Source organism: Notechis scutatus, chromosome Z (genome assembly GCF_049901735.1).
Source record: "Notechis scutatus isolate UNSWTSFEM ecotype Mainland chromosome Z, rNotScu1.2, whole genome shotgun sequence".
Lineage (NCBI taxonomy): Eukaryota > Metazoa > Chordata > Lepidosauria > Squamata > Elapidae > Notechis > Notechis scutatus.
In genome coordinates this window covers 56,427,676-56,453,951 of record NC_142025.1, presented here as the reverse complement: position 1 = coordinate 56,453,951, position 26,276 = coordinate 56,427,676, and the positions used below count along the sequence as shown (strand labels likewise).

Genomic DNA, 26,276 nt, shown 5'->3' with positions numbered 1-26,276 from the left:
ATGAATCTAGTGTTTATCTTCCATTGTTTGGGCTTCTCCTCCCTTAGCCTCTTCTTTGGTCTGCTTTTCCACTGTGCAACAGGAAGGCAAATGAAATTAAATGTAATTGTAAGTACATGGTGCTTTCTCATTGCTGTGTGTCCTTTGCAATTTAGCTATGCTTTTTCTTTCTAGATCCCACATTTAGATTTTGATTGCCTTGTAATGATATATTGGATAATTACTGTTACATGTATATCAACATCAGGAGCCAGAGAAATGATATTTAGAAAAAGGCTGCAAAGACTGAGAAAAAATATCCAAAACCAAAGATATCCCACATTTTTAGTCTGAATTTCATATCCTCTCAATCTAAAGAAGATCATTGATTCTAGAATTTTGATCTGACTTCAACATATAAAACTGACAACAGTAATAGCATTCATATCTCCAACAATCTTTTCCAAGATTGTCTTTTGCTGTGAATGTTGAAAGATATCCAACACATCTAATGATCAACTGGTCAGAAAAGGCTAGTTAAGAAGATTGTCATCTTTCCATCTCTGAATATATGAAAAGGCCAATCACAGCCTTTTGAGATCTGAGCACATTTTCAATGGCAGGTATGCATTTGAACTGCAGTCCTGTGGAAATCTTGATAGATAATCAATTTATTTATTTGTTTGTTTGTTTATTTAATCTGATTTGTCAATCACTTACAAGATAATAGTTATAAGAATAAAAATGAGCATGAATACAGGAATTAGGTATGAATAAATGGGGACAATAGGACAGGGATGGTAGGCATGATGTGCATATGCCCGCTCCTTACAGACCTCTTAGGAATGGGGTGAGTAGATAGTTAAAGGATTGGGGGGGGTTGAGGATGTAACAACAGAGTCAAGTTTGCAGGCATTGACCACTCTGTTGCTGAAGTCGTACTTTCTGCAATCAAGTTTGGAGAAGTTTACATTGAGTTTGCATCTATTGTGTACTCTTGTATTGTTGCGGTTGAAGCTGAAGTAATCATTTACTGGTAGGACATTGTAGCAGATAATTTTGCGTACTACATTTAATTGTTCAGTTAACTTTTAGTGATTATAATATATAGACATATTTTTTTTCATGATATGTCCCAAACATCATCACTTTAATAGAATCCAATGTCATTCTCTTTTCCTTTCCATATGTCTCAAAATTAATGACAATTTTGCAGAGACTGAGGTCTTTGCATAATAAGATAACTCAATCCTCAAATGAAAATTCAGATTGAATTGTTCATGAATCATTTGTGTGTTTTCTTGGATTGTTCACAACATTTGTCATCTCAAATACCAAAATTCAAAGTATCAATTTTTTTTCTTAAACTTGAACTTTCGCTCCCATAGAGTATATCACAAAAATACTATTGTTTGCACTATTCTATTCTTTGAAGATATACATTATAGCATCTGAATATTTTTTCCAATGCCCACATGGATGCTGTACCATGCCATTCTCTAAAGTTATTTTTTGGGGGGAGGAGGAATTACATTCAAAATATAGTAGCTGTGTTACCACCAAATCTTGTGGGATTTTGGTGTTCTTCCCTGAAATCTTAGTAATTGTGTGAGACTTCTATCATTTAAAAAAATGATCATGAAACGATAATCAAGAATTTTCTGAAATATTTGATCCTACCTAACTGGAGGAAATAATTTCTTTATTCATTTTTAATGTTTCATCCAAATTACTTTAGAGAGAGACTGGAAAGGGCTTCACTTTCCTGATTCAGAAATGTCATTGCAAGTTCTCGTATTTAATTATAATAACATGCTTTATATCAAATTCAAGTTCTTCTAACAATTAATATTGTCTCCAAACACTTTTACCAGCTTTATCGGCATGGTGACAGATCTCCTCTTTCAAGTTTTCCCCAAAATTCAGTCAAAGAACATGCCTGGCCACGGGGATATGGACAACTGACAAAGGTTTGATAGATATTCTTAAAACGTTCATTAATCCAAGTACAGTATTATGTATTTTAATTCCATTTTCCATAGCTTCCTTTGTCCAAGGCTGTTACTCAAATATTCAGCATTTATTGACTTATCTCATCCAAACTTCATGGCATAACTTTTTTAGGATGCAATAGATCTTTTAATTTGGTGACAGGTCAAAAAATGTATTGCCTATTTCAAGATATTTAACTACATATTATATTATTCTTAACACAGACTGGAATACAGCAGGCCTATAACCTTGGGCAGTGGTTAAAAGATAGATATAAGAACTTCTTAAGTCCTTCATACAAGCCAAAAGAGGTAAGAATGAGAAATAAACTTCTTTATTTCTTATATATCCAGTAATAACACTTTTTTTGACATGAACTAAAGGTTAGTTAGCTCATTTAGGGATACCATAGACAGGTCTAACAATCACAAAGATGAAAGGCTGTATTTGAAAGATAGTGTCCAACATCAGTCTAACGGTTCTATACTTGTCTGAAATTGTAATTCCTAAGAGATACAGACAGTTTCCCTGTGATGATGTTTTCTTATTTCTTGTCACTTTCCTATCCCAATGGTAACTGTTGTGATGGCAGAAAAGAAAAAAAAGTCCAATGGAACCGGAACCATCTACAGTCATTCTTTTTCTTACCGTTTCTCTATGTTTCTTCCCATCTCTCCATTTTATTTCAGGGAACTTTAAAAAAAATTCTTCAGATTTTCTGGCATAGAAACAGAGGGAGGGAGGGAGAGAATTGTATGTTCATCATTCTCTCAAATTCTTGTTTTTCATTACTTGTAAAAGAATGTATGGGAATCAGATATTTGAGCTTTCATTTGAGGTTATCAAAGATAGAATTGAGATCCCTGACTGGATACCCTGTAAGACACTACTACACTGCTCAAAAAAATAAAGGGAACACAAAAATAAGACATCCTAGATCTGAATGAATGAAATATTCTTATTAAATACTTTGTTCATTAAATAGTTGAATGTGCTGACAACAAAATCACACAAAAATTATCAATGGAAATCAAATTTAGCAACCCATGGAGGTCTGGATTTGGAGTTACAATCAAAATTAAAGTGGAAAAAAACACTACAAGCTGATCCAACTTTGATGCAATGTCCTTAAAACAAGTCAAAATGAGGCTCAGTAGTGTGTGTGGCCTCCACATGCCTGTATGACCTCCCTACAATGCCTGGGCATGCTCCTGATGAGATGGCGGATGGTCTCCTGAGGGATCTCCTCCCACACCTGGACTAAAGCATTCCCCAACCCCTGGACAGTCTGTGATACAACGTGGCATTGGTGGATGGAGCGGGACATGATGTCCCAGATGTGCTCAATTGGATTCAGGTCTGGGGAACGGGCGGGCCAGTCCATAGCATCAATGCCTTCATCTTGCAGGAACTGCTGACACACTCCAGCCACATGAGGTCTAGCATTGTCTTGCTTTAGGAGGAACCCAGGGCCAACCGCACCAGCATATGTTCTCACAAGGGGTCTGAGGATCTCATCTCGGTACCTAATGGCAGTCAGGCTACCTCTGGTGAGCACATGGAGGGCTGTGCGGCCCCCTAAAGAAATGCCACCCCACACCATTACTGACCCACTGCCAAACCGGTCATGCTGGAGGATGTTGCAGGCAGCAGAACGTTCTCCATGGCGTCTTCAGACCCTGTCACATCTGTCACATGTGCTCAGTGTGAACCTGCTTTCATCTGTGAAGAGCACAGGGTGCCAGTGGCAAATGTGCCAATCTTGGTGTTCTCTGGCAAATGCCAAACGTCCTGCATGGTGTTGGCCCTCATACCACCCTCATGGAGTCTGTTTCTGACCATTTGATGAGCTGTACTACCTGAGCCACTTGTGTGGGTTATAGACTCTGTCTCATGCTACCACTAGAGTGAAAGCACCGCCAGCATTCAAAAGTGACCAAACCATCAGCCAGAAAGCATAGGAACTGAGAAGTGGTCTGTGGTCACCACCTGCAGAACCACTCCTTTATTGGGGATATCTTGCTAACTACCTAAGCTTTCCACCTGTTGTCTATTCCATTTGCACAACAGCATGTAAAATTGATTGTCAATCAGTGTTGCTACCTAAGTGGACAGTTTGATTTCACAGAAGTGTGACTGACTTGGAGTTACATTGTGTTGTTTAAGTGTTCCCTTTATTTTTTTGAACAGTGTATATCATACTGATGACAGTTAAAGACAAATATTTCTTCATTCAAAATTTATCAGTCTTTTTACTGGAATTCATATCATTCACATTAGCAATGTACATATCCACATATCATGGCAGGCCATGAATCAAACAATGAGATAAGCAAATGCATAACATTTTAAAAAGCAGGGCTCACATGATGTAGAAGTTACAAAGAAGATCAGGTTAGACAACTTTTTTTTTCCAGATTTATGTTCAAAGTACAGATTATGATCGAACCATAATGAGTGCTGAAGCAGTCCTGGCTGGTCTCTTTCCTCCTTCAGCCGAAGAAGAGTGGAACCCAGATATTCACTGGCAACCTATTCCAGTTCATACTATGCCTCTTTCAGAGGAAAAGGCAAGGAAGCATGTTATCTTTTAACGTTCTCAATGACTTTAAATAGTACCTTGTACCGTGTGATTCAGAATAGGCTATGATGGCAGAATATGTGAGTTACAATACCTGTGAATTGGTGCCATTTCAGATTGCAAGAAAGATACAGATCCTTGAATATTCCTATATATAGAAAATTAGAATGCTGGAAGGAAAAGTAGCTTTGTCTCTTACCAGAGAATTGCCCATAGAACAGCTTCCTCTGGAGATTTGTACTACCTCAATCCTGTTGACCTTTTGGAAGGTTTTTCAACCTTGCCTTTTTCCTAAGGACAACTCACCTGACTCGCCCCACCCATCTTGCCACAGCCCACCCACCACAGGATAATTCACCATGAGACAACTCAATGTGAGATAATTCAAAAGAGGGACAAGTGAATTGCAGGGGCCTTGTCTTTTTATAAGTTTAAGCCTTTTCAATTTAGAAGTCCTTGAGGCTGGGTGCAATTCATTTGTCCCTCTCTTGAGTTATTTAATTGTCCCACAGCTAGGCAGGATGAGTCAGTCAGATGAGCCAGCCGGGATGAGTCAGCCACAACAAGACAGCCATGGCGAGTTATGGGGTAAGTTAGCTGCAGTATCCTATTCCAGCTTTGGGGTGTTAACAGAGCACGGTCTGCATTTAGTCTGTATTTATTCAAGAGTTTTTAATCTAGTATCTCTATTGTTTTTATCATTGTTTAAAATATTTCCTTTCATACGTAATTTTATCTCATTCACCATCCAGACTTGATTGCAAGATGGGCAGCCATATACATTTGCATAATAAACACATCAAGAAAAATTGTGTGAATTTCTACCTTTATTTTTCAGTACTTTAGTGACTTCAGATAGTTGAATTGATTTTTTGCCAAGGAAGCTGAAGTCTGCCAGCTAGCAATGCATTTCACTGCATTTGTGTGTGTGTGTATGCAACCCCATGTTTTTCTAGACCATTATTCATTATGTTCATATATCATATATGAATCATATATGAATATGAATAGCTATATGTATGTATTCACATTTACATATAAACCAGCAGGCAGTGATATTCTGATTCTGATCAAAAATTTAGGGCATCAGGATTACTTTTAAATTGAACTACTCAGTCTAAAATAAAAATATTACAAGAGGCCCAGCTGACTCCCCAATAAAGAGGGTAATGACTATGCTTGAACAAGATTCCCTACAGCATAAGCATTTCTCAGTTAACAAAACATCTATTTTATCCATGTAAACACCTAGCTGCCTTGAACACAGATATTAAAAATAATCCCCAAAACAACATGAATTCAAACTGTTGCCAAGAGTTCAGTGGTTTCTGTTCTGTATTACTGTATTAGCATTCTTGTAATACTCAATCCTGATTGGTTAAGACGCACCGCGCTCGGATTGGCTGAGTAAGCCGCAGTGATTGGCCCGTTGTGAATCACCCGCACTTGGATGAAACCGATTGCGGGAGATTCGAAACGATGTCATTGGCCGCGGCGCCGAGAGCAGGTTCAATATAAGCCGCCACCGATCCAAAGCCGAGCCGAGCTGATCTAAACATGCAATAAAAGAGCTTAAAAGTCACTGAGTCTCGCGTCTCTTCTTGGGACCGATCTGCGGACTTAACAGTTTCATACAATAATTTCAAAGCAGAGGTAAATTCTAAAACATTTTTTGTCTATAAATGGGAGTAAAATAGCTGATTTAAAAAAAAAATATTTTTAATGCCAAGAGTCAGAATGTATCTTCTGGCAGAACTCTGAAACAGTATGAATTACACACAATCTTTACAACTCCACATAATATATAATGTGAAAGGGAGATCTTGTGCCTTTACTAATAATGCAAATAATGCAATTAGGTTAGCTAGATGAACATGAAAATGATTATATGGAGGCAATTCTAGTTATTTAATCATGATTCTTTTTTCATTTCTTGTTGTAGTTATTGATATATCCCAATTTTAAATGCTCAAGTTTTAATGGATTACTACAACAGTTCAAACAAGAAATAAAATCCAAGAACATCTTGAAAAAACACATGGTAAGAAACAGAAACAAAAAAAACCCCATGTTTCTTCTGTTACCTTGAAAGGCATACTGTAAAAAATATGCTTAAATTGTTTTTAAGCTATTGTTGTCTAGAAGTACAAGCTACCCCAAAATAAGAAGTGAATGGAGTGACACAAAAGGAAAACAAAAATGTAGTTTCAGCTGGACAAAGTCAAGCTCCCCATAGGCTGTCTTTGTGCACAGTCAAAATGGCTGCCATTTTAACCCTTTTGCTTGCCTGCAAAGACAATGATCTTGTACACATATAATCAAGACATGACACACCTGGCAAATATAATCAACTAATATCAAATGTGTGGGGAAAGAATGATTTTGAAAATTGAGGAAATGACTAAAACATTTCCTGCCTGAAGATAAGACTTTCTGATGATTTTAATCTAGATAATTTACTTTTCATTTACTATTTAGTGATAGGGTGGTAAAGTTTCCATGAGGGCGAGACAGAGTCAAAGGAGGATACAGCAGTTCAAGCAAGATTATTGAATACTGAGGGTGGAAGAATAGAGGTGACAAGAAATAACATTTGCTAACATTTATTACTTCTAAAAATTCAGTTAACAATGACAGCAGCTCGGCTAACAGCAATAGCTGACTCCATCTGACAGTGCTCCTTTTATAGTCAACTGTCAGAGGGGGCAGCCAATCTGAACGAATGCCTCTTCCCCCTTAAACAGCAAACCAAATTCACAACAGAGATATTTTTTATTTACAGTGGCCATCTTTTTATGGTCTACTTTTTATGGAGCTACTTTGCTCCTCATACAACTTTCTTTATTCAGAAAACAACTTTCTTTATTCACAAGTTTATTCACTATTTACCACCTTCATTTAACTTTAAAAGTATTGAATTGTTTACAAGAAAAAAATTGGAAGAGATTAAGATCTCATTCAAAGTGCCACTGATTTTACCTCATTTCTTTGCTGCATAAAAATATGAAATCTGAGGGTCTTTTTTCTTCTTTTTATGTATTTCAAATATTTAATTCTTCAGCCAGCTCAAGAAAAACTAATTTTTTAGTTTTTCATTTTGGCTGTAGCTGCAAAGTTCAATCTGAAGTGCAGGCTATTGAATCCTCCCAACTGGACAGTTCTCTTTTGTTGTGTCCACCCACCTATCTGTGCACAAATAAATTGACAATTGTTTTCCTTTCTATGCGCAGATCCTACTCGATTAGTTTTATAAATATGTGTGTATATGAATAAACACAAGTATAGATATCCAAAATTAAATTAAATTTATACAGACATAGTTAAAGCTCAAAATGCACATATATGGAAGGACAAGAACCGCCTTTAAAATTAAATTTTCTTTTTTGTACCACCTGATTTTTTTTATAGGGTTGAGATATAAAAAAATGAAATGGCTATGAATTTCCTAGATTAAAGGAGGTTGTTTGGAAACCCAGCAGATTTTTTTATAATTATTTTTTCTTCTTACAAAAAGAAAATACTGGCCCTGTACCATTTAATCTTTTCTCCACTCAAATGAGGTACAAGGATTCCTTGAACTGGAGAAATGATGAAATGGTACATCCCCTGGACTTAACTGAAATAAGATAGACCTATTCCAATACTGTGATTATAAGAACACTCTAGAAGAATTAATGATCAGGCCCACTATTCTCAGTAAGGGGCATCTTTCCTCTTTGAAGGAGCCAATGAATTTCTGGGAATAGCCTGTAAGGAAATAAAGATTATTCAAAATGGACTGTAGCAACATAAGGGTAAAACATAAGGGTTCTTGTATCTTTTGGAACTTGGCTGTTTGCTTGCAGATATTATGGGGGTGTGGTTTTCTTCCTAATAGTTTGTAAATAGATATTATTTTGTTATTTGCTTATTTGTTTATCTGCATGAATTCTTTGATTGGTGTATTATTTTCTGGCTGATTTCTTGTCTGATGTTAAACTTGCTTATCGGGGTGTTATGTTCTGGTCTTTTTGTTTATCTTAGCTTTTTCCTGATATGTTTTGAACAATGTATAATGGTGGTTTATCTCTATGTATCTATTGATGGCTGATTTGTCTGAATACCAAGCTTGCCGGAATTTCCTAGCATTTTTGGATTAGTTTGTTCTTGGATGCTCAGTTTCCAAGTTTAAACTATTGTTTAGTTGTTCAACAGTTGTGAGATTAACCTTCATTGTACCTTCTGGCTGTTAGTTGTTGTTCCTGCATGTGCTCTGTGAATCTTCTGCATGTGCTCTGTGAATCATATAGTGACCGTTAAAGTCCCCACATTAAGTTTTCTGTTTTCTTCTTCTAGATCTACTGGTCCTTTGGATTTCTCAGAATGTTTTGGAGGGCTTTGATTGTTTTATGTGCTGTGGCAATACCATGTGTTTATAATAATCTTTGGTTGTTTCAGAGATGCTTCTGATGTATGATAATATTATTTTTTTCATAGTTTCTGTTGGTTATAATATACAGGTGTCATGTTGTCACATGACATTTTGCGATGTTTTTCCATTCAGGGAGCTGGGATGGGCATCCCGCCCACGGGCTGCCAATTTGACACCCCTGCTATAATAAGCATATTTTAATAAAATTGCAGATATCCATTTTGGGGGTGAGTCTAGGATTATGGTTGTGACCTGAGGCTCCACTGTACAAGGAAACAACCAATCTCACAGAGCATAAGGACTCCAGTTCAAAACTGAACTACAGATATTTTCTTCTATTAATACTTAATTAAAAGGAGAATAAAGTACTTGATGTTCCTAGAGTTTTTTTTACGATCAGTAGTTGATGACTATACACAGATGTTCATTGTTTCTGTGATCAAAAATCTATTGTTGGCCCATTTTGACATGATAATGATAGGGCATGTGTCAGATCCGTGTATCTGCCATTCTTCAATGGAAGAAGATGGTGGGGTGGATACAAGTAATCCTTTTTGATGTAACCTGAATATCCTAATTCTTGTACTGAATCAGATGACCTACATGATTTACAACTGTGGGCTGGAGCCCCCAGATGCCTGGAAACTTGTCACCTCTTGGAAAGATAGCAAGAGGAGAAGGGGACCATAAAAGTTCCAGTTCTGAAAGAAACTTCCTGGGAATCTCTTCTCAACTACATTCCCAAGGGAAAAAAGGGGGTGGGGAATTAACACATTGTATTGACGAAATCCACATTGGATCAAGGGGAGGGGTTCTAAGTCACTTTATCTAAGCTGCATGCCTGGAAGGATATCATATCCTGCTTTGAATGTCTTCCTTTCCAATAAAGAATTCCTTTTGAAAAACCCAGTTTTCAAAAGTTCATTCTTATCCTCTGAGGGGGAGAATCTAGCCCTTACAGCATGGTTTAAGCGTAATGCTAGATAATAGATTGCAAAATATTAGAAATGTAAATAAGAAAGCTGCAGTCCTCAGTTAACAGGGAATACTTTCAAGTGGGATTTTTGTAAACTTTTTTTTTTTACATTATAAACTTCAGCTCTTCAAGGTCGGTTAGAGTAGGAAATGCAATGTGTTAAGTTTGGAGAATAAGGAGACCAGACATCTGACCAGTGACTTCAACTCTTTAATAATAACAGGAATCAGAATGGAACAGAGCAAAGCTATGGGTAGCAGTAGCTCTTTTATAGGGTTAGCTGCTACCTTATTAACCAATGAGCTTGCAATAGGTTCAAACTATTAACCAATAAGAAGTATTCCCAAAGTGGCCAATCAGGGTCTAGTTCTGGCCCAATCCCAAGTTGTTATACAAGGACCAATCAAGTCTGCAGGTTTTCAACCCCTGATTTGCATTTAGAATATTAACTTTTATTGATTCACAACACCCCTCCCCCTTGGGTTCCGTTTGAGGGAGCTGTAATAAAATCCTCAAGATAGGCAGGCCGTTTGGTCTGCCTGGATGATTCGAGGCTCCACGGGTTTTGTCCAATGTCCGGTTCCGTGGAGCGTTTGGATGACCTTTATTAAATTCTATTTCGCTGCACGGCAATTCCGTGCTGCATTCGCTTTGGTTGTCTCTGCTACTCCGTGTTTCTTCGGGGTTTAGCAGTTCAGTTTCCCCCGTATTAGAGTTCCCTGGCAAAGTCAACTCCCTTCCCGCTTCACGCTCCGGTGTTTCGCTGGGCTGTAGGGCCTCCGTTGGCCCGCTATTAATTATATCAAAGTCACCCTCCTCGATGCTTCCTCCCCTTGAGTTGGAGAACCCGGGGGCCATGACCGCTGGGTGGTAATCTCGACCAGAGCTGGTCTATGTGGCGTTTCCACACCCTCCCATCGTCTGTAAGCAGGCGGTAAGATCTAGGCCCGGTGAGGTGGGTAACGGTTGCGGGTATCCATAGCGGGTCGCCGGAAAAGTTTTTGGCAAAGGTTAAATCGCCTACCTTAAATTCCCGGCATTTGCTGCTGGAACCGAAAGGCTTTTCTGGTGCGAAAGCGGGGTGGAGCCGGTCAAGGTGCGATCGGAGTTTCCGCCCCATAAGAAGTTCAGCGGGTGTTTTGTTGGTCAAGCTGTGAGGCGTGATGTGTTGCAACAAAAGAATTCGATTGATTTTCTCGTCGATGTTGCCAAATTCCATTTTGTGAAGGGTCTTTTTTACGAATTGTACCATGCGTTCTGCACGTCCATTCGCCGCAGGGTGCGCGGGCGAGGTTAACGCATGGCGGATGCCCCGATCGGCAAGATATTGTTCAAAGGGCAATGCAGTGAACTGAGGGCCGTTGTCCGAGACCAACATGTCCGGAAACCCGTGTGTGGCGAATAGTCTGTTTAATTTATTAATAACTGAGTCTGTTGTAGTTGTGTGCATTCGATGAATCTTGAGCCAGTTAGAATAGGCGTCGACAGTAATCAGGAAAGTGTGCCCTTTGGTAGGCCCCGCAAAGTCAATATGAATACGGGACCACGGTCCCCTCGGCGTTCCCATTCGGTTGGGCTTGCTTTAGGTGGGGCGTTGCTGACGTCCTGGCAACGTTGGCAAGTAGCGACCCAGGCCTCGATTCGTTTGTCGATTCCCGCCACCAAGCGTAGCTGCGTGCGGTGATTTCATCCGCACAATACCGGATGTCCCTCATGCAATACCGCCAAAACAGTCTGTTGCAATTTGTCAGTGATTACGACTCGATCGCCCCACAAGATACAGCCTTTTTGGGAAAACAGTTCGGTTTGGCGGGCTTTGAAAGGCGCCCATTCAGGTGCTATTTGGTCCGTCGGCCATCTCCGTTCAACCCAGTGGAGTATGTGTCGCAGAACTGGGTCGCGTTTCGTTTCAAAAGCAATGTCTCTAGCCGTCAAGGGTGGTGCCTGTAGCGCTTCGATCTGGAGCGTTGAGATGGTTGGGGCTGGATCCACAACAGAGTCTGGAAGCGGTGTTCTACTCAATGCATCAGCGTGGAGAATCGATTTCCCCGGGCGGTATTGCAAAGTGTAGTTGTAGGCCGCCAAGAATTCGGACCATCGGGTCATTCTGGGGGATAATATATACGGGGTTGGTTTATTACCCGCAATGATCCCCAGTAGCGGTTTATGATCAGTGATTATTGTAAATGTACGGCCATAAACATATTCATGAAATCTTTTAACTGCAGCAACAATAGCTAAAGCTTCTTTGTCCAGCTGACTATAATTTCGTTCAGCTTTAGCTAAGGTTCGTGAAAAAACGCGATGGGGCTTCCGTTCCGTTTGGTAACACGTGGGCCAGGATTGCCCCAACCCCAAAAGGCGATGCGTCACACGTGATAGTGAGCGGCAGAGTCTCGTTGTACTGCATAAGTACTGAATCCGAAGTTAGCAATTTCTTTACTTGTTGGAAAGCATGTTGTTCCCGTTGCCCCCAAACCCACGTTGCTTTTTTGTCTAATAGTCTATGCAATGGTTCAGCTACTGTTGCTTTGTGTGGTAAAAAAACATTATAGAAATTGATAAGTCCAAGGAACGCCTGTAGGTCTGCCTTGTTCCTTGGAGTGGGTGCCTTTTAATTGCTCGTAATTTGTCTTCGGTGGGATGAATTCCTTGGCTGTCCAGGAGGTATCCCAAAATTCTACTCTTTCGGTATATAACTGGCATTTATCCTTTTTTACTCTGAGGCCTGCATTCTGGAATCTTCGTAAAACCTCTCTGAGTCTTTTTTCTAGAATGTCTCTGTTAGGGCGGCGATGAGTACATCGTCGAAATATGGGACAACGCCTTTTATCCCCTGTAACAACCTTTCCATTAAACTCTGGAAGATTCCAGGGGCGACGCCGGTTGGAGCCGGTTGCATTTAAATGCGCCCCTATGTGTTACGATCGTTTGTGCCTCAGCTGTGGTTGGGTCTACCGGCAATTGTTGATACGCCTGGGCTAGATCTAGTTTGGCGAAAACTTTCCCGCCGCCCAGAGAATGGAGCAAATGCTGTACTACCGGTACTGGATAAGCACTTTGCTGTAGTGCGTGGTTTAATGTAGCCCGGTAGTCTCCGCAAATTCTTAAGGACCCATCAGGCTTGATAGGCGTCACTATTGGGGTTTCCCAAAGGGCGTGGTCGGTGGGTTCCAGTACACCCTGCGCTATTAGCTTATCGAGTTGTTCGTCGATTTTAGGCTTCAAGGCGAACGGCACCCGACGCGGTTTAAGGCGAATGGGTGCTATTTCAGGGTTCAAGTTAAACGAGATTGGGGTCCCCTTATACTTGCCTAGTCCGTTCGCGAAAACGTCTTGGAATTCTTGCACGAGGTCTTCCTCCCAATCGACACTGTCGGCCTTGTGGACTCCGGCTACCGTGATTCCGAGTGGCTCGAACCATTGAAGGCCTAGAAGACTAGGCCTGTCTCGATCCACAACAGTCAGTGGTAGTTCGATAGTGCGGTCCTTGAATGAGACCTGGAATCTGCGGGACCCGACAACGGTAATTCTGTTTCCCTGATAATCTTTGATTATAACCCTTTGAGGGTTAAGGTCTTGGCGTCGGATCGCGGGAATGAGCTGTTGGAGCATTTTCCACGACACCATCGAGAGGGAGGATCCCGAGTCTACCTCCATCACGCAAGGTTTGTTTTCGATGGCGACCTTCACTCGGATTTTCCCGGCATCAAGGGATGTAGCGTGGCCTATGGTGATTGTTTGGTGGGTCTCTTCCCGCCGGGTTTCTTCGCGCCTGGTGGAAGTGGTGGACGGTTTGTTTCTGTAGGAGTGGTTCACTTTTTCTCGGTGTGTGCCGAAGAATCCTGAAGACTGGCATTCGGCCTGTCGGGGTTTGGAATTCTGTTTGCTTCTGCAAACCTTTGCGATGTGACCTCGTCTCCCGCAATGGCGGCAGAGTGCGTCGAGGAAATTGCAGCCGGATCGTGGGTGATTGGACCCACAACCGGCACACGGTCGGAATGAGTGTTGTGTGAACCGGTTTCGCTCCGTTCGCAGTCGGTTGACTTCTTCCACATCGCTGTCGGATGGGGACTCTAGGTCTTCGTGGTGAGTAGATACCGGTGTCTCTGTGCGGTGAGGTATCCATGGCGAGTTTGCGTGGCGGTGCGTCGGTGCGGCGCATTCGGGCTGCCGACTTCTTGGTCGCCTCTGCGGCGAGAGCTTCCTTAAGGGCGTCGGTGAGGCTGATGTCTCCCTTAGCCATAATTTTACTCTGGATCATGCCGTCTTCTAGGCCCAGAACCAGGCGATCCCGGAGAGCTTCTTCTAAATTTGCGAATCCGCAGAGGCCTCCCAGGTTTCGGAGGTCCGCGATGTAATCGGCAAGGCTTTCCCCTTTCTGTTGGTCCCTCCAGTAATATTCGTGTCTTCTGACGAGGGTTGGCACCGTAGGTGCATAGTGAGCCCATAGTAACGGCTCGAGGACGTCCCAGTCCATCTCTTTTACCTCTGCTGGCCTGGCAAGTGACTTTGCCATCTTAAACACGGTCGGCCCGCAGTGAGTTAGAAAGATAGCTCTTTTTTTTCCCGCTGTTGCATTTTTTAGGTTGTTGGTCTCCAGAAACATCTGGAATCTATCCATGTATGACTCCCAATCTTCGGTTTCGGGTCGAATGGAGTGGGTGGTACGACACCGCTGGCCATGTTGCCGTTGATGGTGCGTGATGAACCCACGTGCTCTGTAGGTTGCTCTGTAGGTTTAGTCAGCTCTTCGGTCTCCTCATCCCACCCTCGTCGCCAGTGTTAAGTTTGGAGAATAAGGAGACCAGACATCTGACCAGTGACTTCAACTCTTTAATAATAACAGGAATCAGAATGGAACAGAGCAAAGCTATGGGTAGCAGTAGCCCTTTTATAGGGTTAGCTGCTACCTTATTAACCAATGGGCTTGCAATAGGTTCAAACTATTAACCAATAAGAAGTATTCCCAAAGTGGCCAATCAGGGTCTAGTTCTGGCCCAATCCCAAGTTGTTATACAAGGACCAATCAAGTCTGCAGGTTTTCAACCCCTGATTTGCATTTAGAATATTAACTTTTATTGATTCACAACACAGTGCTCATTTTTCTTTTCTTTTTTTGCAAAGATACAGTTAATAGAATCTTGCAAGTCTGAATGCATTTCTCCCTTTCTCCCTTTATCTTCATGAAAACTAGGAAGGATTTTTTTCTGAGATTTTTTTCTCAGGTTACATTTCTGCCCTAGACTCAGCTCTCTTTTAACTGACTATTGTCTTGTTCTTTCTCCTGTACTTCTAGTCCATTCCTTCTTCTCGTTTAGGCCTGAAGTATTGCATAAGAAACTAGGATGAAATGTTCATATATTTTTCATTTGCATTTTTAATCAATTTTATTTCCCAGATTCCAAGAATCCTTTCACAGGATCTTGTGTAGAATGCCAGTTTTTTTTTTTTAAAGACAAAATAAATATCAGCCAAGGTCCAAAGATGACTTGTCCTATGAGCTTGTATGTACAGATGACTGAATATTGTAGTTTCATCTTTCAGGCACTGATACGAAGATTTGCACACCACCTGGGATATGACATGCAAAAACTGCTGGATTTTCAAAATATGTTACTCTGGAAAGCATATGATACTTTAAAAGTTCAGGTACTTTTAAAACATTGTAGTGCTATCTCCAGCATGTGTGGGCTGTGATTCATGATTCAAAACTCCATACAGTCTGTAATAAGAACTTGAGTGATCAAGTAATTGGTTAACTGCACTGTGAGTGAAATAAAAGCAAAACAAATGTGTGTTTCCTTAAAGCTCTAGTCAAAGTTCTAGTCATCTCTGACTGACTGTAGTTTCTTTCCAGATACAAAATCATTCAGCACATCTGAAAACAGGATGTTTACACATTCTCATTTCAATTTATTTACCCATTGTAATCTTTATTATTTCAGTTGCATTATATATTCAATTTATTTTGAAAAAATGAATACAAAATATATCAGATTATGTTAGTAAGTAGTAAAGAAAAGATTTCTTACCTATCTTTTTTGTTGGCATACCTGGATAACAAACTGTCGCTCCCATAAAATGTCTGTTTTGGAGATCTAGATAGTCACTAAGTCAGACACATGAATTGGATCTGGATAGACTAAGTCTGGCACACAAATTTGACTCTCCAAGCCAAGCCAGGGTTCTGTCTTATTAAGACAGAACAAATTAAGTAGTCCCCACAAAGAAACTGTTAATTAGGCAAAGGTGTTCGACCTTGTCCAATCCCTGCAGAACCCCAGAATTGGCTACCACTTTCTTGTGAAAATATTCCAAAATTTATCCAAATATTATTGCTGAATCTTAGAAAGTATTGGAAGTCTCATCATAAGAATTTTTTTAAGTGTCATGAAATCTCATGAGATCTTACTTGCCACATTCCTGGAAATTTTAGCTATCTAAACTTTAGGGGGAAATGGATCTTTGTGCAATTTGTGAGCAGTTGAGAGTATTATATGGGAATTGATCAGTAGATTCAGAGAGTTTCATTTTTATCTAACAAAACAGATAAAGGTAAGAAAACTATTGCCTACTTCTTAAATTTTACATAAACACAATAAAGATACTCCCATACATCAGAAACACAGCAGGCAGGAAATTTATGTTCCTGAAAAACAAAGATTATTTCATTTCACTCAGGGTAAAACATGTATATATCTTTGAAAAGCCTTAGTAAAGATATTTTCAGTTCACTTTTGCTGCCTGTAATGTTAATAATGGCAGTGAGGTTTTTTTCTACTCAGGAAAGTCTGTATGCAAAATAATAGAAGGCATGGGAATATTACTAAGCATAGCTTACTGTTTTTTTTTATCTCCCCTTATTTCTGTAGGAAATACACAAACATTCTTTACCAAGATGGGCTGATAAAAGGACTATGCAACAGATAAAATCACTGCTGGAATATTTGATAAATGCCGCTTTGGGGGGACCATTAAAAAATGAGAAATCAAAACTACAAGGAGGCAAATATTCTTTTAATTGTAGATTTATTTGTTTGACCTGATTTTCAGATGTATGAAAATATAAATATATATCATTGTAGTAGCCATGACATATAAACATATAAAAAAAATGTGCATATTTTTTTCCAAATATGGATAGATTCCCGATATCAGCCTTCACAGGCATGTAAATAGATGTCCCTATTTAGCTCTTAATGTTTGGCTCAACAAACATTAAGAGATGCGTAACTTATCCTGTGTTGCCTGTTATTTTTTTTTTTAAAAAAATATAGTTTTTATTTTAAGAATTCAAATTAAGAATTTTTATTACAAAGGTATCCACCTCATCCCATGGTGATGGATAAGCACATAGCGGTCTTATGTAGATGTTTAATAGAAGAGAAAGTACTGATCCGTATGGCGTGCCACACAGTAGAGTATGAATCTGGTCTATCTAAAAAATAAATTGCTTCATTAGTATAATGACCTACAGATAAATAGCAGAAATGTGTTTTGAAATGCTTCTCTAAAAGTAATTATTTAAATTTGTTTAAATTTAATTATTTAATTAAATATTGGGAAAAGTGCATAGAAAAAAAACAAACAGTACATAACAATGTTATTTATGAACAATTTCTTTAAAATGACAAGATCAGAAGTAAATATAAATACTTCTAAAACCTTATGTACTGGTAACATTTTAAACAAGCAAATTAATATTTCTATTCAAAGAAATATTTCTATATATTGACATTTTAGGAAGTGCATGGTATATATATTTTTATATATGTATGGTATTCAGCTTTGTTCGGGTATTTTCCCACGTCATTATAATTGCGCTTTTAAAGTTGTAGCAACATTTCGGCAGAACTCATCTGCCATCATCAGGCTTCTGCATAGTGTTTGTCTATGAGTTAGACTTTCACAGCCGTTTCTGTTTTAAATTTGGGGCTAGCCTACTGCTGTGCCAGAATGGTTTTTTCTTCATCCTGATTGGTTGGGAGTCTTGGTCTGTGTTTATTGGTCTTGGAGTTTGCTGTGTTCTGCTTGATTGGTGTTTCTAATATCTTCTGTCTGTTTTGTAGCTTTTTTTGTCTTGATTGGCTGGCAACATTGTGTTTGCTGTATTGGAGGCTTTTAGTGTGGCTTGGCTCCGAGTAAATGGACGGCTATCATTTATTAGGAAGCTAGGTTTCATCTGGGTGCCTGGTTGGGGTGTGTTTGAGCTGGAGGTATCAGGGGGGATCTGTTTGTGCCCAGGTGTTTGCCTGGCTTGTTATGTGGAGATTTTTTTGTTTGTGAGTGCAGGCTTCCAAATAATTGACAGTCTGGTGGAATCATCTCTTCTATTCAGCTTTCAGGTCTTTTTTCAATCTCTATGGCTTCTCTGATAATTCTGTAGCTGGGGTTTTCTATAGTGGTTAGGGTTTTGGTGCCATTGAAGTCGATGCTTTCATGTGCTTTCATGTGTTGCACTAGTGAGGAAATGTATTCCCGCTTTTTTACTGCATTTTTGTGTACATCCAGGCGGGTACTTATTCTTCTATTGGTCTGTCCAATGTATGTGGCAGGGCATGATGCTTTTCCAGGTCAATTTTATCTTTGGGGTTTCTTAGGATGGCTGCTATTTTTCTGTCTGTTTTGAAGGCAATCTTGATGTGATTCCTGTGTAGTATCTTACTGATTTTGTCTGTAGTACTTCTTATGTAGGGCAGGACAGCTGTTCCATAGTCTGTTCATCTTCTAGGTCTCCATTATATCTCAGTGTGTTTTTGTGGATCAAGCTGGTGATTTTGCTTTTGTGGAAGCCGTTAGCTGTCAGTACTTTAGTCAGGGTGCATAGTTCGGTCTTTATGTGTGTCTTGTCTGCCAATTTTTATATATTTTTATATTATATATATATATATATATATCTTCATGGTATATATTTTTAGCATGTTTGTAGTTTGATTGATATAATTTTTAAAATGCAGAAAAATATCAGTAAAGTATTCCCACTAAAGATTTCTTTGCTTTCATGATAATTTTTTTAGATAAATTTTAGAATTCTATTTCATATACTTTTCAACTAAGAAACATATTATTTTCAATTTAAAATATATTGTATTTGATGTGGAAATCCGGAAGCTTAATAAGTAGAATACTTTAACGCATGAATTTATGAGTGTTGGAAAAATGAAGACTAAGGGTTCATTATATTTATTTTCCAAATTCTTCAAAAAAAATATTGGCCAAAATGCTTAATTAAATTAGAAATCAATTTTTCATAGTCAACATATTTCACACAGTCTAGAAAGATATTGGTTAGTATGGGTTCTAATGCCATTCTTAAATTATTCTAATAATTTCATGCCACAAAGAGTTATCACCAAATTCCTGACCAAGTCTTTTTTCCATATTTTTCAAGACCTATTTTCAAATTTCACAGCACTCTTTTTTTTTTTTTTAATCTCCATGAAGGTATCCTCGTAAAACATATTCTGGAAGAAATTATCAGCATTGTTAAGTACAATAAAGGATGTAAAATGATAATGTATTCAGCAGTAAGTATTACAATTTATAACACTTAAGGGTTATGCAGTTTATAAACTCTTGCTATGACACAGCCTTATTAATAATATATTAATACTCTGTAGCATAGTCCTTGTCAATATTGACATGATCTCTTAACTTTTATATATATATATATATATATATATATATATATATATATATATATATATATATATATATATACATACATACATACATACATACATACGTTTTCTTAAGTTTTCACGGGTACTTACATGTATGGTATTCAGCTTTGTTCGGGTATTTTCCCACATAATTATAGTTGTGCTTTTAAAGTTGTAGCAACATTTCAGCAGAATCTCATCTGCCATCATCAGTCTTCTGTATTGTGTTCGTCTGTGAGTCAGACTTTCACAGCCGTTTCTATTTTAAATTTGGGGCTAGCATACTGCTGTGCCAGAATGGTACAATGCAACCCCAACCTGCTTCAAATTAACATTTCATCACAGCACAGCAGCTACTAAATGTATCCTGAAATGAACTGAAATGGCTCTACTCAGGAACGAGCTGCACAGAAAGAGATTCCAATTGGATCAGTTAAACAAAGATTTGCTAACACTACACCTGGAATTGAGCAGCAAAATCCACCCTCAACTTTGGGACAAGATAAAACAACTTACAACTTGGAGAGCTGAAACTGAAACCACTTACAAAAATGACAAACTCTTGAAGAAACTAAAGAAATTAGAACATGACAAGAAAGCCCCCAACAACTCACAACAACACCTGAAACAATTAGTATATAACATTTCCAACAGAGAACTGACCAAAACAGAAACAGATGTCCTAACCAAAGGATTCAATTATGCTATAGCACCCCAAAAAATCCCCACAGAATCCATCATATGTGGAGTAGAATCCAGCCTAACTAAATTAAATACAGATGAAGCTGATAGAATAAGACACCAAGTTACTAACATCCTATGCACAAGCAAACCACCCAAAAGCAACTTGCACAAAGAGGAACTAAAAGCCCTGCAAGCCCTAAGGAACAACAGCAGCATAATCATACTTCCAGCAGATAAAGGTAATGCCACAGTAGTAATGGATAGAAAAGACTATGAAACAAAATTGACAGACCTACTCCAAGACTCCACATACAAACCCATAAACACGGACCCAACCACATATCTGGAAAAAATAACCAAGAAGAAAATTATAACCAGCCACATGAGCAAAGAGATCCAACAGACGACCATCCCAAGAGAAAAATCTTCCAGATGCCCCAAACTATACAGCCTCCCAAAAATACACAAAGAAGGCATACCTCTCAGATCCATAGTCAACTCTAGAGGAGCACCAGTACAAAACCGAGCTAAACACTTAGCAAAGCAGCTACAGCCCCATGCTAAAGCAGCAGCTTCACATGTACAAAACTCATACCACCTCTTGGAAATGATCAAAGATCTACAAGTGGAACAAGAAGATCTGCTTGTAAGTTTCAACGTGGTTTCACTATTCACTCAAGTCCCGATAAAATAAACTCTTGAAATCATCAAAAATAAATACCAACCAGCTAAACACCTCATGGAACTAGCAGAACACTGCTTAACCAACACATATTTCATATACAAAGGACAAAGATACAAGCAAATTGAAGGAGCCCCTATGGGATCACCACTGTCACCCGTCATTGCAAACCTGTTCATGGAAGAATTTGAATCCAGAGCCTTAGATAATGCCACCCACAAACTCAAACTATGGTTAAAATACATCGATGACACATTTGTGATTTGGCCCCATGGAAAAGAAAACCTAAACAATTTCCTAACACACCTAAACAGCACACACCCCAAAATCAAATTCACCATGGAAATGGAAACAAACAAACAACTATCATTCCTAGATGTACTAATCTACAAAAAAACAGATGGCACACTAGGACACACCATATACCAGAAGAAAACACACACCAACTGCTACCTCAACGCCCAATCCCACCACCACCCAGCACAGATAAACTCCGTGGCCAAAACACTAATTGCCAGAACCAAACGCCTGGCAGATAAGACACACATAAAGACTGAACTATGCACCCTGACTAAAGTACTGACAGCTAACGGCTTCCACAAAAGCAAAATCACCAGCTTGATCCACAAAAACACACTGAGACATAATGGAGACCTAGAAGATGAACAGACCTATAAAACAGCTGTCCTGCCCTACATAAGAGGTGCTACAGACAAAATCAGTAAGATACTACACAGGCATCACATCAAGACTGCCTTCAAAACAGACAGAAAAATAGCAGCCATCCTAAGAAACCCCAAAGATAAAATTGACCTGGAAAACCAAGGCATATATGAAGTCCCCTGTGCATCATGCCCTGCCACATACATTGGACAGACCAATAGAAGAATAAGTACCCGCCTGGATGTACACAAAAATGCAGTAAAAAAGCGGGAATACATTTCCTCACTAGTGCAACACATGAAAGCACATGAAAGCATCGACTTCAATGGCACCAAAACCCTAACCACTATAGAAAACCCCAGCTACAGAATTATCAGAGAAGCCATAGAGATTGAAAAAAGACCTGAAAGCTGAATAGAAGAGATGATTCCACCAGACTGTCAATTATTTGGAAGCCTGCACTCACAAACAAAAAAATCTCCACATAACAAGCCAGGCAAACACCTGGGCACAAACAGATCCCCCTGATACCTCCAGCTCAAACACACCCCAACCAGGCACCCAGATGAAACCTAGCTTCCTAATAAATGATAGCCGTCCATTTACTCGGAGCCAAGCCGCCCTAAAAGCCTCCAATACAGCAAACACAATGTTGCCAGCCAATCAAGACAAAAAAAGCTACAAAACAGACAGAAGATATTAGAAACACCAATCAAGCAGAACACAGCAAACTCCAAGACCAATAAACACAGACCAAGACTCCCAACCAATCAGGATGAAGAAAAAACCATTCTGGCACAGCAATAGGCTAGCCCCAAATTTAAAACAGAAATGGCTGTGAAAGTCTGACTCACAGACGAACACTATGCAGAAGCCTGATGATGGCAGATGAGTTCTGCCGAAATGTTGCTACAACTTTAAAAGCACAACTATAATGGCGTGGGAAAATACCGAACAAAGCTGAATACTATACATGTAAGTACCCGTGAATATATATATATATATATATATATATATATATATATATATATATATATATATATATATATATATATATATATATATATATATATATATATATATATATATATGTGTTGGCTTGGTTCGGGTATTTCTCACGTCCATGTAGTTCTTTTAAAGTTGTAGCAACGTTCAGCAGAATCTCATCTGCCATCATCAGGCTTCTGTATTGTGTCCGTCTGTGAGTCAGACTTTCACAACCGTTGATTCAATGTTGCCAGCCACAGAAGCCTGATGATGGCAGATGAGATTCTGCTGAAACGTTGCTACAACTTTAAAAGAACTACAATGGCGTGGGAAAATACCCGAACCAAGCCGAACACCATACATGTAAGTACCCATGAAAACTTAAGAAAACATATATATATATATATATATATATATATATATATATATATATATATATATATATATATATATATATATATATATATATATATATATATATATATATGTTTTCTGAGGTTCTCAGCTGGTATTTGTATGTGGATCTTTGGTTATTCGGGTTTTCTCCCGCATAAGATTGGAAGTAAATTTAAGAATATATATATAAGAATATATATATATTCTTAAATTTTCGCGGGTACTTACATGTATGGTATTCAGCTTTGTTCGGGTATTTTCCCACGTCATTATAGTTGTGGTTTTAACGTTGTAGGTACGTTTCGGCAGAATCTCATCTGCCATCATCAGGCTTCTGTATTGTGTTCGTCTGTGAGTCAGACTTTCACAGCCGTTTGACAATGTTGCCAGCCAATCAAGACAAAAAAAATGTTACAAAACAGACAGAAGATATTAGAAACACCAATCAAGCAGGACACAGCAAACTCCAAGACCAATAAACACAGACCAAGACTCCCAACCAATCAGGATGAAGAAAAAACCATTCTAACACATCAGTAGGCTAGCGCCAAATTTAAAACAGAAGCCTGATGATGACAGATGAGATTCTACTGAAACGTCGCTACAACTTTAAAAGCACAACTTTAATGACATGAGAAAATACCCAAAACGAGCTGAATACCATACATATATATATATTTGTGTATATGTTCACATTACAAATGAACTGCACTGATTTGGAAAGATTATTTGGAAAGGTTTTTTTATTTCTTTTTTTATGTTAGGGTTTATTCAACCATTTATGTGTTTCTCATCTCAAAGTGACAAAGTACTGTCTAGGCTGCAAAATATTTGTTCTGTTTGTACCTGAGACAATGGTGTCACAGAAATGAGACTGAGGAATAACGGGGTACCCATTGAAGTCATAGCTGAAATAGGGAACTTCTCTACATTTGCCGCTTTAGAGTTAAGTAGTTTGAGATATTATGCACATTTTAATACTTTACCATTTTACCATTTTTCTTTCTATTTTAGCATGATATGACAATAATTGCCCTCCAAATAGCACTTGGTGTTTTCAACCAGTTATTACCTCCTTATGCTGCTACCCATATTTTTGAGCTATATGAAGAAGACAATGGGCAAGTATTAATTCATAGATACGCTAAATAACCATGATTACCTGAGTAAGATTTTGCATACTGTAAATATAGTCATATTCTCACAGGGCACTGAATTCAATTTACAAGAACATAACCATTTGGAAGATGGAAACGTGGTTCTCATTTTATATGTCCTATATTGTCTGTTTGGCCCCCACATCCTTGTTTAGACCAATTTATTTTCATTGTGTGAAAATAAAAATAGGAATTTGTACTGTAAACCATATATTTTTGCCTTTCTTCCTCTTTGGGATGATTCATATTCAGAAGTCATACCATTGAGATGTATTATCGGAACAACACTGCTGTTGAACCCCATATGCTCACTTTGCCAGGATGCTCAAAGGCTTGTCCACTGGAGAAGTTCCAAAACTTGATTACTCCTATTTTGCCAACAAAGGAATGTTGAAAGAGGTAAGAATATCATGTTTCCATCTGTTTACCTGAGATTTTAATAAGATGTTGGAAACAAATTTAACAAGAGGTTTTCCAGATCTCTTGTATTGCTTTCCAAGCATTTTTCTTCATTACCAAAATGGCATATAAAAAGTACTTTTTACTGTTTCTCAGAAAGTCATTTAAATATCCCTGTGATTGGATAACGGGTTTGTATGTCATAAAAAATATTTTTACTCAATTTTGGATCATTTATCTAGATTTGGGAAGCACTGCTTTATTATAATCTTCAGAAGTTTGGTTTTAAACTTGAGGAATCCAACACCACATTTCATCTTGTCCTATTCTGAAGTATTAGAAGCCTACTAGCCTTTTTGCACTTCTAAACTATTCCACTGCTGAATGTATGTTTCAGAGTATGTTGGAAAGGACTTTTTCTTCCTACATGAGTCTAGTTGATTGATATGAAGTAATAACAATTCGGTGTATGTTTTATAGAGTATCAAATTATAGGAGAAACCAATTCTCCATTCAATTGCTAAGGGGAAATTTCCTGTCAATGGGGGCAATTAATCAGTGAAATGATTTGCCTCTGGAAGTTGTAGGTGCTCCATCATTGGAGATTTTCAAGACAGCCATTTCTCCAGAAAGATAGGATCTCCTGCCATGGGTTGGATTAAAAGACCTCCAAGGCTCCTTCCAACTCTATTATATTATGTTCTATAGAAACCATTCTCTAGAAATCATAACAATACCATACATATTTTCTAGAAAATATATTGCAGTGAACTTCTGGTTTAGTCATGAATTAGTATGTACTTCACATATCTTATCATCAATGAGCCACCTACACACATGCATTGGCTTCTTGATGGCTAACAATTGTCTTCAGTATCAGAAGCAGTATATTTCAAACTCAATGAGTCCCAAAAGTCTTAATGCAGTTTTAAAAGCTTTAAACTGCACTTTTACGAGATACTGTATATGTTAGTGGGGATAAAATGTGCAATTAGTTTGTTGACATTTCCCAAATAAATATTTATAAATATTGTCATTAAGCATTCTTGCATTTGGGTCTCCTTTCTCATTTTTTTCAGGAAGAAATTAAAGCAATGAGTAACAAAATAATCAACATCTTGAATGGAAGGTCAAAGATTACTAGAACAGTGAAAATGTTTTTAAGATACCAAAAATCAAATCACACAAATATTCTACTAATTAAACATAAAAAATAAAGGGAAAAAGCAGAATTTTTTTCAGCCTGACATTTTCTTGGGAATAATAAAAGCGTAAGCCTTGCATCCCGTGAAATTGTATATAGTTAAATAATGCTCATCAGAATTCCATTCTCCATGAAATATGACTCCATATCATCCAGTTAACAATTTTATTTCTCTAATGATTAGATTACATGAAGCTTACATACACCAAAACTATCAGGGAGGATTTCAGGAAGATTTTTAACAGTTTGGACAATCATCTGTCTGAAATGATATTGGGTTCTTGCCTGAGCAGGCATTTGGCGTTTCCAACTCTGTTACCCAAGGATCCCTAAGAATTTCTGATATTTTCATGGTATGTTGGAACAAATTAATTACACCAGAAGTAATGTATTTGAGTCTAACCTGATTGATTGAGTGATTGATTGATTCATCCATGTAGAATATGACCAGGGGAACCCAAAGGAGGGGTCTAGAACATCATTAGTCACTAGTCCAGCCC

At 38.4% G+C, this 26,276-nt stretch overlaps 1 protein-coding gene across 1 annotated transcript; it reads left to right on the top strand.

The window, feature by feature from the left end:
* ACP3 (acid phosphatase 3) lies at nt 1-26,276 on the top strand. The gene is made up of 11 exons (XM_087945867.1): nt 1-108; nt 1,854-1,949; nt 2,196-2,282; nt 4,389-4,541; nt 6,495-6,593; nt 15,487-15,591; nt 16,815-16,947; nt 19,387-19,469; nt 24,031-24,137; nt 24,426-24,572; nt 25,652-26,276. Exons 1-10 carry the CDS (start codon nt 1-3, stop codon nt 24,565-24,567), a joined length of 1,113 nt encoding a protein of 370 aa, XP_087801993.1. The 3' UTR covers nt 24,568-24,572; nt 25,652-26,276.

What these genes read in the sequence shown, in the direction of transcription:
- ACP3 (XM_087945867.1), top strand. Translation starts at nt 1, where the DNA reads ATGAATCTAGTGTTTATCTTCCATTGTTTGGGCTTCTCCTCCCTTAGC. An exon ending in AAATGAAATTAAATGTAATT is followed by an intron (nt 109 to 1,853) that starts GTAAGTACATGG and finishes CACTTTTACCAG; the next exon opens with CTTTATCGGCATGGTGACAG. An exon ending in AAATGATAATGTATTCAGCA is followed by an intron (nt 19,470 to 24,030) that starts GTAAGTATTACA and finishes TTTCTATTTTAG; the next exon opens with CATGATATGACAATAATTGC.